At 40.2% G+C, this 12,206-nt stretch overlaps 2 protein-coding genes across 9 annotated transcripts in view; one reads left to right on the top strand and one right to left on the bottom strand.

Moving 5' to 3' along the window:
• Nucleotides 1-15: 15 nt before the first annotated feature.
• On the top strand, nucleotides 16-1,657 carry hint1 (histidine triad nucleotide binding protein 1). Its single transcript, XM_008428717.2, has 3 exons — nucleotides 16-156; nucleotides 834-938; nucleotides 1,357-1,657. Exons 1-3 carry the CDS (start codon nucleotides 46-48, stop codon nucleotides 1,519-1,521), a joined length of 381 nt encoding a protein of 126 aa, XP_008426939.1. The 5' UTR covers nucleotides 16-45; the 3' UTR covers nucleotides 1,522-1,657.
• Nucleotides 1,658-5,607: 3,950 nt separating this feature from the next.
• cep170aa (centrosomal protein 170Aa) overlaps nucleotides 5,608-12,206 on the bottom strand; it is a 40,510-nt gene continuing 33,911 nt past the window's right edge. For 3 of the 8 annotated variants that reach the window (XM_008428709.2, XM_008428707.2, XM_008428708.2), the window contains exons 16-23: nucleotides 12,077-12,127; nucleotides 9,980-10,256; nucleotides 9,667-9,898; nucleotides 8,412-8,579; nucleotides 8,226-8,314; nucleotides 7,993-8,086; nucleotides 7,832-7,883; nucleotides 5,608-5,957 (exon numbers count right to left, since the gene is read on the bottom strand). In XM_008428709.2, the coding sequence (XP_008426931.1) occupies nucleotides 5,656-5,957; nucleotides 7,832-7,883; nucleotides 7,993-8,086; nucleotides 8,226-8,314; nucleotides 8,412-8,579; nucleotides 9,667-9,898; nucleotides 9,980-10,256; nucleotides 12,077-12,127 (1,265 nt within the window). In that variant the 3' untranslated portion in view covers nucleotides 5,608-5,655. The remainder of the gene's footprint in view (nucleotides 5,958-7,831; nucleotides 7,884-7,992; nucleotides 8,087-8,225; nucleotides 8,315-8,411; nucleotides 8,580-9,666; nucleotides 9,899-9,979; nucleotides 10,257-12,076; nucleotides 12,128-12,206) is intronic. The other 5 variants (XM_017309060.1, XM_008428715.2, XM_008428710.2 and 2 more) reach the window with 4 other exon arrangements.

The raw sequence follows: 12,206 nt of genomic DNA on the forward strand, positions 1-12,206 counted from the left end.
GCACCCTGCTCCACACCACACCCCCTTTAGTTGATCTGCGCCAACATGGCGGATGAAACGGCGAAAGCGCAGGTTGCCCAGCCGGGTGGAGACACAATATTTGGGAAAATCATCCGCAAAGAAATTCCCGTCAACCTGATTTACGAAGACGATCAGGTATGCAACTGAAATGTTCACTTATGAAGGATTTTTATTGCAGCTCAAGCCCGCTGCAGTTCACTTTCACTGCAGCACTTTTTGGTTCAGTCTGAGCTAGCTTTGCAGAAAGCAGGCTAAGACAAAGTGTGGTAGTTGGACTTCCAAGTCCTGAAAGTGTGCTAAAGTGCAATATTTTAGAGACAAAGAGGAGGGCCAGCGATCAATTTAATTGCTCTGAGAACAGAGAGTTGTGCGTTTCTGAATTTTTACTTTCGTTCTGTATTTGCTGGAAATTGATGAGGTTCCAGTTGGCTGTACTTTCAATCCAGTATTTGAGATCTGCACGCAGCCTGCAGACCTATAATACAATAATTAGTCATAAAGCATGTAACACACCATAATGCAGAAAAGATCCTGTGTGCTATTGTGTTCTAGGGCGTGTGTCGTCCTAAAATAAAGGTAGATCTGAATAAAAACCAGTTAAGTGGTTCAGGTAGATCTGAGCCAGCAAGTTATTATGACATCCATAAGAACGTTTTGATCTGACATGAGTAAGGATGTCATTATATCATGACATCCCAATAGTATAGTGTTCTGTAGCCATATTTGTGGTCAACATCAAATGTTCTAAAATAAAGTCGTCCTGAGCTTTCTGCGCTTTATTGATTATTGTTCCTTCTCTCTTTTAATTTCAGTGTGTTGCCTTCAATGACATTGCTCCACAAGCTCCCACTCACATCCTGGTCGTCCCTAAGAAGCCAATTGTTCAGCTGTCGCAAGCCGAGGAAGGCGACGCTGCAGTAAGTACGATAAGATAGATTAAAATTCAATTTAGAATAATTTATATCATCGACCACCAGAGGGAGGCATTTACAAATATTACAAATATTTTGAACCAAGTGTGTTACTAAAAAACAACCAAAAGTGGTGTAATTTAGTAAATAAGTCGTTAACTATTTTACTATGCGATTGTTTACAATGTAAATAAAAATGGATGTACTGCAGATTAGGAAAAAATATATAAATGTTTCAGTGATTTACTAGTTTTTGCTTGTAATTTAGACAAATTGATTTGTCTAATAATGTGCATTAATATAAATATATGAATTCTTATGTATTTGATGTACAACAGTTTTATTTAAACTGTCTCGGGAATGAATATTAACTTGACAACCTATGTGTTGAATCTGTTTTTAACAGACTCTTTTGCTCTTGCAGTTGTTGGGCCACTTGCTGATCGTTTCAAAGAAAATCGCTAAAGATGCAGGCCTGTCGAAGGGCTACCGGATCGTCATCAACGACGGGCCCGACGGAGGCCAGTCTGTCTACCACGTCCACGTCCACGTGTTGGGTGGACGCAGTATGGGATGGCCCCCAGGCTAGCCTTCCTCCCCCTGCTCCCGTCGCCATGTCGTATCGACGTCCCTTGTCTGACATCTGTCATGTTAAAATGAAACGGTGAAACAAATGTGAGGTTCCTGTGGTGTTAATAAAATACATAAGGGTTGCTTGAAACTTGTGTCTGTTGGGGGTCATGGTTTTTAAACGCTTGCATTTCGGGTCATAACTTCGCAAACCTAATGTGCAGGAAAAATTTGGAAAGTTATATTTCTTCAATACTCTGGTGGAATCCTCAGCCTAAATCGTTGGTTTTCAATGTTGGTCCTCAGCTGCCACTGCTTACTTCAATGAATGTGTGATGAACAGGCTTCTGTAGCTCTTCATGGCACACCGAGAAGGTCATGAAGTCATTTGAATGCAGGCCTGCAGTAAAGACATCTTAAAACATGAGGGGAGTGATCTGAGGGCCGGAACTCGCATCAAGTGACCTCAATGCAAATTGCCACGTGTGGAAGAAAACTGACACTATACATCACCCTGAATAAACCATACCTAAAGGGAAGAGACCTTTGGGGTATAAAGATTTGGGGCAGAGGTTTTACCTTTCAGCAGGAAAACAATCCTAAAAATGTATCCAGAACTTTAATGCAGTGGTTTAGATCAAATTTAGGTAATTCTAGACCTAGTTGGGTTTAGGTCTAGAATTACCAGACCTAAACCCAACTAAGAATCTTTGAAAATAAATATTTGCAGAAAAGCTCCATTCAGTTTGACTGCGCTTAAGCTGTTTTGGCCCACTAAAATGTTCATCTCCAGATATGCAAAGCTGGTAAAGATTTACCCCAAAAGACTGAAATCGTGGCAATAGAGGTTCTTAAATTGTTAATTCCAGGGCTGACTACAAAGGTATGCCGCATATTTTCTAGTTTTTTATCTATGCAACGCTTTCAAAACTGTCATTTTACTTCCACTTCACAATTATTCACTATTTAGCGCCGGTACATCTCAGAATCTCGGTAAAATGCGCAGAAGTTAGCGGTTGTGACCAAATGCGAGAAAGTTTGAAAACCTTTTCGATGCACTGTATAAATTGCATTTGGTCTGGATTCAGAGTCTTCAACATGGTGCCTTGTGCTTTCCAAGCTTTCATACTGAAATCTCCTTCATTGAGGGTTCTGAGCAGAGAGAACCCTTCCTGTTGTGGGTTTGTGTCCTGGGATGGTCCCCTGTGAAAAGATGCAAATGTATAACAGAATTCAGGCCACACAAAGGACCTGTGGACTCATTTGCATTTTGATTTGACACATGATTAATTGCCTTAAGTTCAGTACAAAAACAACTGAATATGCAGGTCTACAGCACAGTAGTCAGACCCCTTCATGTTTCCACATTTAGAAATGCATGTCAGCCTTTAGAATTGTTTTTTTTTAAATTATTATTCATGCAAAAATAATTGACAGTAACAAAGTAAAAATATGTGTACATACTCACACGTTTGTGTACTTGAATTGAGTTGACCGAACATGATTTGTAATTCAACGTACTCAGCTATGTATGTAAAAATCTCACTTCTGTGTTGTGATATTGATAATCAGGATACGTTTGCACCCAATAAGAGGCGGTAAAGACGTGACGAGTCAATAGCTCTTTTTTTTTATTAACAGTAAGAATGCAGATAGTTGAACAAATATAAAATGCTTAAAACATTCACATAATATTAAAACAAAAATAAATAAAATGATTTTCTTTACAAAATAAGAAAAAAAAAAATACAAAGAACACTGATCCAATGACACGTGTAGCATTTACAAAATATATCTAAATGTACCTAGCATTCACAGTCCCCTAAAGTTTTTACTTTCTGGACATCATGAGAGGGAAAAGGGGCAACAGAATCGTTTCAGACCAGCACGGCAGTCACTTCTGATATCAGGCAGACTGATATCCTGAGTTAGATGCAATCTGTCACTTTGTTGATGTGATGTGCAAAATAAAATCACTTTTTTTTTTACAGACAACTGCACCTTTTTCTTATTAGTCAATGCCCTTCTGTCATTTAAAAATTGACACTTTGAGGCATTTAGAGTCTGTGTAAAGTACAGTATGGAGGGAGGGAAACGAACATGTATCCTGGTACCTAAAAATCACTATTGTTAAAGGCGACTAAGTACTAATACACTCCTTTAAATTTTAACCTAGTCTACACACAGATTTTAAGCTGAAGAGAGGCTCAGAAGAAAAATGCTCAGTCTCCAAAAGCAGCCAAGTGGTTGAGAAGTCTGAAACAGTCCAGGTACGTTGGAGTTTCCCCTCATAAATGATCCAGAACAAAAAAAACAAACAAAAAAACATTTTAAAAATCCTTAATATTTGAAATGTGGAGCCACATTTCAAGATAATTTCAGCTTTTTTTAAATAAACAAAATAAAGGCATTTTAGTGATTATGTGTTATTTCAACGGCATCTTATTAAAAACTAGTTCCAGCAGCTTTTTCCCACGGAGATGTTTGTAGAAGAGCGGCAAGGAAGACTATTATCTGATTGTAAACAAAATCAAACACGGCTATTTAAATATAAAGTGATTAGTTCAAACACTGACTCAATAAAGTAGAAATCCTTCCACAGGTGACAGGACCAAATAAAAAACAAGTCAATTGGAAAAAAAATAGATTGGCACCCCTAATAAACATGTAAAAAACCTAAAAATAATAAATTTATCTCCCGCTGTAGTAGCACAATCTCAGTCTCTTATCTGCGGTAATCTGCGTCTCACTGTGGCTGAAATTAGATCAAAAAATTTTGACAACAAAATAGAAAACAATGGACTTGAAAAGATTTTTAATAAGTCAATCATGGGGGACCTTTTTTTTTTTTTAAATATTCCAGTACCACAGTGAGTATGTTCGTTTGTTTCATTAAAATATGGCACAATTAAGTTATTTTTGAGCACTGACATTTTTTTTGCGTTCTTAAAGAAATTAAAATAGCCCAAAATTATTTTGATGGACGTGATGAGACAAAAAGTTCTGACTCTGCTTTCCTAGAGGCTTTGTTAGGTGAACCAATCATTGTAGCACTGGTCATTATCCACACACACAAAAAAAGAAAATTATTCACTAATGTTTTCTTGTGGCTGCTACCGAATAAATGTTCTCATTTATAAAGCTTCGATTTTTCAGAATTTTTCAGTGTGAGATTGTGCTGCTGCAATCAAAGATGCATTTATTTTAAGGCTTTTACTTTTATTGGCTGATAAGAGATATTGAGTTCTCTACAGGCAAGGACACAGTTTCCTTTCCTGTTTACTGGGAGATATATATATATATATATATATATATATATATATATATATATATATATATAGCGCATTAGGATGAATTGTAATTTTTGCTTCCCCAGGAGAGATCGCTTTAAAAATGGCACAACAATTTGAAAATAGTTACATCAGTAAACATGACTGAAGCTGCTACTGCTGCTAAAACCACCAATCGAAATGAGTCAGATCTGACTTGTAGTTGTACTACAGGGAGAAAGTGTGTTTCAAGCGGCTGGGACAGAAAAATTGATGGAAGGAGGAAAACTCAAGACGAATGGAAGCCTCATAAGTAGAGCCATGTTCTACTTATGAGGCAATTATTTTATATCATCTTTTTACATGAATAAATTCAGCTTGATTTCTGGAATAATCTCAATACTTCTAGGTTTAAACCATGTTTCTCATAATTGAGCTGAAATATCCTTTGTGTGAGTGTAACTAACACATGTTAAAGTTTTACTTTACAATGCATTCAGTTTGTCTTCTATGAGCTCACAAAAAATGTGTCGACTAGTGTTTGAGGGGATGAGGTGCGACGCTGCTACGGGGGGCGGGCAGGTTTTGTTTTAAGGCATGTCCTCAGCGCAGGAAGGGTCCCGACGCACGAAGAAGGCAAGAGGAGTGAAGCAGGATGTCAGGCTGGTCAGGGTGGTTGTTGTTCGTCAGCAGCTGGACGCTGGGATGTTACCGTCAGGCTATCTGAAACATCCCTGGGTCAAGTTTCTGCTATAGTCGAGCGGTTGAGAACTTCACTTCATTTCTGGTCACTGTTGGGTAAAAAGAAGACTGTGCGTCTGCCAGACGCCTACACGCTAATCCATGCTCACGTTTATTCATTTCTCATCGGGGAGAGCTGCTGTTCATTTCTGTGCGATGGCCTCTTCTCCGCTCGGCCGCCTGCGACTGAAGGGCAGCCCGACGACGCTCGCCAGGCCCAAACCCACGATGCTTTCTCGGCCCTCCATGTTGGTGGCGGAAGACTGGACCCTGGTGGAGGCAGCCGAACCGTCAGGCCCAGGAAGGATTTCGGGCAGCGACTCTTTGGCTGGGCTGACGGCGGTGGGGGGCGTGGCTTTGGCGGTCGGGACCTTGGTGGGGCTGGTCAGGCTGAGGCTGGCCAAGGCGTCCAAAGTCCCGTCTGGGTCCACCATCACGTTAATCACTGAGACACAGGAAGCACTTTGTGAAACGGCTGATTCCTATGTTAAAATTATTAGCTAAAGCTGCTGTATATAACTTATAAAAAATATGATTTTTTATATAATTGTTAAAAATGTCGTGACAATACAAAATGAGACAGAAAATCTGTGAAAAAAATGCCTTCATCCATTACTAACTGCAAAAATACACCACTTAGTCAGAAACAACAATCAGAGCCAGGCGGAGGGTCTTAGCGCTGTCAATCATCCATGTTTATGGGCTGCTCCCACCCTCCCTCTTGCTCTCTGCTACGCTACACCACAACAAAGCCCGTCATGAATGCTGAGGCCAGTCGGCACGGCCACCGATGACGGCAGATATATGGTATATGTAACAATAAGTTGCTTCCTCTCCATTAGTCCACTGAGCAGCACATGCACAAGCATGACTGACAACACTAAGACCTCCTCGCTCTGATTGGTGTATTTCTGCAGTGGCAAAAGCATCCCTGGCATGAGGCTGATGTTTTTATAGATTATCTGTCTCATGTTATACAGTCACAACTACAGATGTGCCGATCAGGTTTTTTCCTGTCAATACCGATTCCAATCACCCATGAGGGCTGATCACCGATACCAATCACCGATACCGATCACTGATACCAATCACCGATACCGATCACATAATTATTATTTTTTAATCATAAGCACTACCGGTTACATTATGTGGAAAAAGGAACCATGAATTCACCTTAATTTAGACAAAAACTTGTTTTTAATCACTTTTTCCAAGAAAAAAACAAAACAGGCATTGTGCAAATTGTACTGCTATCGGTAATACTATCTGTAACAAACTGAAAACATATGAAGGCTCTGAAGAGGCTAAATAATGCAAAGAGTCAAAATAAAACCTCTCAACATTGCCAAAGAAATTCAAGTATAAAACTTAACATTCAAAGGCTCCATTACAATAAAGACCCACCTTAAGCCACCTGAGTTACTGAATGAAACCTTCCTAATAGCATGGCGGCTAGCTGATTACTGCTAGTTCTGATTGGCTGTTTCTGACTGAGCGGAGTAATTATGCAGAGGAGATAGATTATTTTTTAAGAGATTATTTGTCTCATGTTAGGACAGCGAAAGTTTTAATACGTATGTAAAATGTATTTTTTTAAGTTAGATGCTGCAGCTTTAAGCAGAGGTTTGGTGTGAGAGTCACTACCAGGTGGAGCAGAAGCGGTGCTCCGTCTGTGAAATATTACTACCTGTAGCGAGTAGCAGTGGTTCAACAGCGAGAACAGAACCAGCGTCTTACATCGCAGCTCGAAGACTTAAATAATTTTGCGGGTTATTTGTTTAGCTTTCTGACCGTCATGCTAATCCGGGTGAGTGTTTGTAGCTGCGCGCTGCTTTACCTGCTATCTGATCCTCCATGTCTTTTTTACTGCAATGAGCCTCAATGTAGCCAAACTCCGTCAAGTATGGCATTGTTTTTATGCCATATTAGATTCGTTGTGTTGATGCATTTTGACGTGCTTCAATTTTCCGCCGCAACATGCAAACTTCCCCATTCATTCAGTGCGTTATAGTTCCACATCGCTTAGGATTTGTTGCTGCGCGTTTGCGCAGTGTGAAGGAAAGAGGAGACCAGCTGCACAGGCAGGCTGCGAAATGAGATTCAGGTGATCGGTATCGGCAACAAGAGCCAATGATCACCGATCATACACTTTTTCACGGAAATCGGCCGATTATGATCGGTGGCCGATCGATGGGCACACCTCTAGTCACAACATAATAATTTTAACAAAAATATGTAAAAACAATAAAAGTTATATATTGCAGCCATAATCTTTTCAACATTTGCATATTTTATCCAGTAGAATCTGTTGTGCTTTACCTTGGAGCTGTTTCTCAACTCTCTTCAGTTCGAGCAATATCGAAGAGATTTCCTAAAAAAAAAAAAAAAAAAAAAAAAACGATGACAAAATTAAAGCTTCCATTTATATTTGACTCATGATCTTTTTAAACATTCTTGCGTTGCAGGATTGTTTTCTGTACCTTGTTGGAGGTTTTAAGAAGTGGCGCTTCACTCTCTAACTTGAGTTTACTCTCAATTTCATCCCAGTTTCTGTCCTTATCCTTGAACAAGATCCTGGCAGGAACAGAAATATTCAAGTTGTCACAGATCCACTGTTTCATTTATTTACATGTAAAATGAATATCCGGTTGTAACATAACCAAAAAATGGAGAAGTTCAAAGAACATGGCAGCTTTTGCGTGACAACAAGTACCTGATTTTTCCTGCTGTTCTGTCCACAGAGTGTCTGATCTTGGTTGACAGCTGAGACACTGAGTGGATCAGGAGGCTGTCCAAAACCGCCTAAAGACCCACAACGTCACAATCAGAGCCTGTTTTTCATTGCGAAAGCCTCAAAATGCTGGTCGTTGTGTTTTAGGTTCGTCAGGCAGCTCCTCACCTCCTCTCGGTTCCAGGTGCGCCTCCTCAAGGCCCGCGGCTCCCGGCCGTCAGGAGCTCGGGGTTGGTGCTCAATGGGCTTTCCGTTGATCTCTGGCGGCTTGTTGGATGAAATAACTGGAGGGATCTTTCTAAATTTGAGGCTCTCGTCAAAAACTCGATCCACCAGCTGGGCCAGAGCAGAGAGAAAGGCAGAGGAGACAAAGGGAGCGAAGGTAATGAAACCTTCAGCTCGACTGTTGTGTTTCAATGAGCTGCATAAAGATGTTAGAATGTGTGAAACGTGGGCTTAGCCACTTTATCAAGGAAAGTTGTGTCTTTCATAAGTATAAACTTAGTAGAAACAAATTTGTACACTTCTTCCCACAGTAAAATTCAAGCACTCTGAAATATTTTCAAGGTAAACTTTTTCAGTGCCACACTGGAGAAAGAAACAATAAAAATGAACTAAAACAGATAGTTTTAATACACTACTATTATTACTATTAATCATTTCTTGTGATAATATCTACACTCTACAGTAGGGACAAATTAAACTAAAATATAGCGGAATTTTGTAATGTTTGTTTCATACACACCCTGACTGGTCAGAGAACAAAGCACTAACAAAAAAACAATTTCAATCATTGGTCTTGTTTAATGTACAAAATGTACAGTTACACAGATCAATAAGTCACTGACCCAATAGGAATAATAAATATTAATAAACAACAAATGTTAATTAACAATCAAAACAAATCATGTTAAGATAAATGACATATACAAAGAAAGTTACGAAAACTGTTTAATTATTTAGTAAAATAATTAATTTTGGCAATTCTAACTTACCAAAAATAAGTAAAATTTTGTTTGATTCAACTTTAGACATTGGGGGGAAATGTATATGCCCTTTTACTAGGTGTATGAAAATATATATTTCCCAAATGTAGGCTTTTAATCAAATGTTAGATTAAAATTTGTAACAAAATTGTGCAGTTTGAATGTCAAGTACATAAATCAGGCACTTTCCAAATGTTGAAAATTGAATCAAATAAAATAGATTTTAGGGAATTTAAGCAGCCGTATGAACCCTGGAGGTAAGGAGTTGACAGTTCAGCAAATAGAAGCTCATGAGAAGAACTGAAAGCTGTGAAGCAGCAGAGAGGCACTCGTTTTCCCCCTTATTAAACACAGGAATTAATGGCAAAGTTGCAATAAAAGCACAAACATTAAGGCAATAGAAGAAGAAGAGGAAGAAGAAGAAGAAAACCAGGCACCTTTTTCATGCTCTCCTGTATGTCCGGCTGCGCGGGGCGTGCAGGGCCTACCTCTTCCCGGGTGTCGATGGCCGAGCCCGGGGTGGTGGCGGCGGTGCTGACGGTAGTGCTCGGCGCGGTGCCGGACGAGCTGACCGAGTCTATCTCGCCGGCCACGTCGTGGATCTCGCGTGCCAAGATGGCCAAGTCCTTGGCCAAGTCCTGGCTGATCCTGCGCACACAGGGGAACAACCTGTTAATCAGACGGGGTTCTTTAGGACTCAGGAGCTGCTTTAAAGTGCAAATGAATCAGCAGATCAGTGATGGTCGGTACCTGGCTATCTCTTCGCTGTGAGCCGTCCAGTCCCTGATGTACTCCTCCTGCTCCTTCATGCGGTGTTTGATGCCCGCTCCGCCGGGGATCACCGCCACGGCCGCCGGTCCCGAGCTGGATGCGGAGCCGAGTCTCGAGCCGCGGTGCGGGACGAGGTGGTGGGGCCGGACGTGAGGGCGAGCGCCATGCTTTGCCGAGTTCCGGCTGGAGCCGAACTCTTCCTCCGAGGTGGAGCCGTACTCCGGCGGCAGGCGCCTCCACCTGCTGCTGCTGCACACTGCAACGGCAGGACAAGCCGTTACTAGACATCAAAAAAAGTCACAGTGGTTGTTGACTCATTTGTTAGCAAGTTCAGATGTGAATTTTGTTCAGAAGTTTACGAACACTTTTCTATTATTTAGCATTTTAAAAACAAGAATTTGGTGCAGGGGTTTGGATTTCTTGTGGATCCAGTCCACACCGAGTCAAAATGACACATTAAAAATCAAAAATAAACACAATCTCCTATTATTCTGTTAATAGCTCAATTTATGGCTCCTCAGATCGTTCAGATCCTCTTTGTTCTATTCATAGCAGGCCAGAGTCTTGATGGGACTGTTTCTGATTATCTTAAGCGAGTTTGGGTCAAATGGCTCAAACCTTGTCACAACTAGGTGCTTCTAAAAAATAATGACCCCAAACACACATCAGAACAGTTTTTTTTGCAATAATAAAAAGGGCGACATTGAGGTTTTGGAAAGCCCTAACCTCAGTTTGCATCAAGGTCCCCTCTGTTCATCTAAAAACCTGACTGGTGACATGATCTACGGATATTTGTGTTTTGATCATTTATTTACTGGTGTTAAGAGCTTTCTGAATTCTGTTCATTTCTATTTGTTGGTCACTGTGGATGTTAGTGTTTTTCTATGGAGTTTATTATTCTTTTGGTTCTTACTCATTTCTTGGTTTGTTCTCTTTACCTCATCTTTTTCTGCTCTCGATTCGTAGATCCTATTGTGTCTTAATTCAGCTCCTCTTTGTATTTTCTGTTTATTAGTCTCCCTGCTCTCATTTTGTCACAGCTGTTCCACATCCCCTCTGATTAGCTCCCCTGGTTCCTGTTATTTTCCAACCCAGGCCTCTGTAGATAAGCTCCTTGTTTTTTTCATTGCTCCTCTCTGGATTTTCTGTTTCACTCCTCCAGTTTCCATCATCTGTCTTCACATGTTTTACCTCCAAGGTCTCCTAGTTTTTTTTCTTTGGTTATTAAAGTCTATGCTAATTTTCACCAACGTCAATTTCTGTATTTGGGTCGTCATGCCAACCTCACAACATGACAAATAGTCAAATGTTGAGGCCACAATTGAGGCAAAACTTTGCTGATGTAGCTACAAAAAGTTGTGGAACCAAGTTGTGCACCAAGTCATTGTTTTTAAAAGTATTAAAAATTTGTTTGTGTAATCATTCCACCATGGAAAAAAATAGTTAAAATAAACCATTAAATTCAACACTATCAGGAGTGTATGTAAACTTCTGACCGGCAATTTATGTCACTCTTGAGGAAATTAATTGACCGTAGTTCATGAAGTGTTTTGAGTGTTTGACAGCGTATTTAGCAATGATAAAAATCACACACAAAAAAAGCAGCAAAAAATATTTTGAAGCATTTCAAGGCGTCCAACAAAACAAAGAAGCCATAAAGCTTCATGTTAAGTTGTTTTGAAATGTTCAAACAGCAGCTCTGTTAGTCCAGCTCTGAGACAATGAGATTATACTTCGCTCAGTCCAACTCTTCAGGATAACATGGGGAAAAGTGTTACAGTGTGAGCAAAGCAGCTGGCTTATCAACACAGCATTACTAAATGGATTTAAGGAGGACACGACGTTAGCTATCGAAGGCTTGGTAGAGCTGGGTCATCATGAAAGAGATTTTTGACAGGTATTAAAGAAATGAACCAACATTACTTTGGTAAAGTATGTATTAAACGAGAACTGTTTGAAATCCTTGAAGGATCCTTCACATCTGAGCATTGTTTTGACCCAGGTCTGGAGGTGTTAAAATACACACATGCACTACACACAGCAGTCCAATTAGACTTTATGGTTCTGGTACCGTACCAATCAGCTCTTCCTCTGCATCACCCTCTGGAGGTTCAGGCTGAGAGCTTTCTGGACGATGAAAGCCAATGCACAAGGTCATGACAACACAGGTGTTTACTGAGAAATATTTACACAGGAAATGCACCAA

This window comes from Poecilia reticulata, linkage group LG15, assembly GCF_000633615.1.
Source record: "Poecilia reticulata strain Guanapo linkage group LG15, Guppy_female_1.0+MT, whole genome shotgun sequence".
NCBI lineage: Eukaryota > Metazoa > Chordata > Actinopteri > Cyprinodontiformes > Poeciliidae > Poecilia > Poecilia reticulata.

What these genes read in the sequence shown, in the direction of transcription:
- hint1 (XM_008428717.2), top strand. Translation starts at nt 46, where the DNA reads ATGGCGGATGAAACGGCGAAAGCGCAGGTTGCCCAGCCGGGTGGAGAC. An exon ending in TGATTTACGAAGACGATCAG is followed by an intron (nt 157 to 833) that starts GTATGCAACTGA and finishes TTTTAATTTCAG; the next exon opens with TGTGTTGCCTTCAATGACAT. An exon ending in CCGAGGAAGGCGACGCTGCA is followed by an intron (nt 939 to 1,356) that starts GTAAGTACGATA and finishes TTGCTCTTGCAG; the next exon opens with TTGTTGGGCCACTTGCTGAT.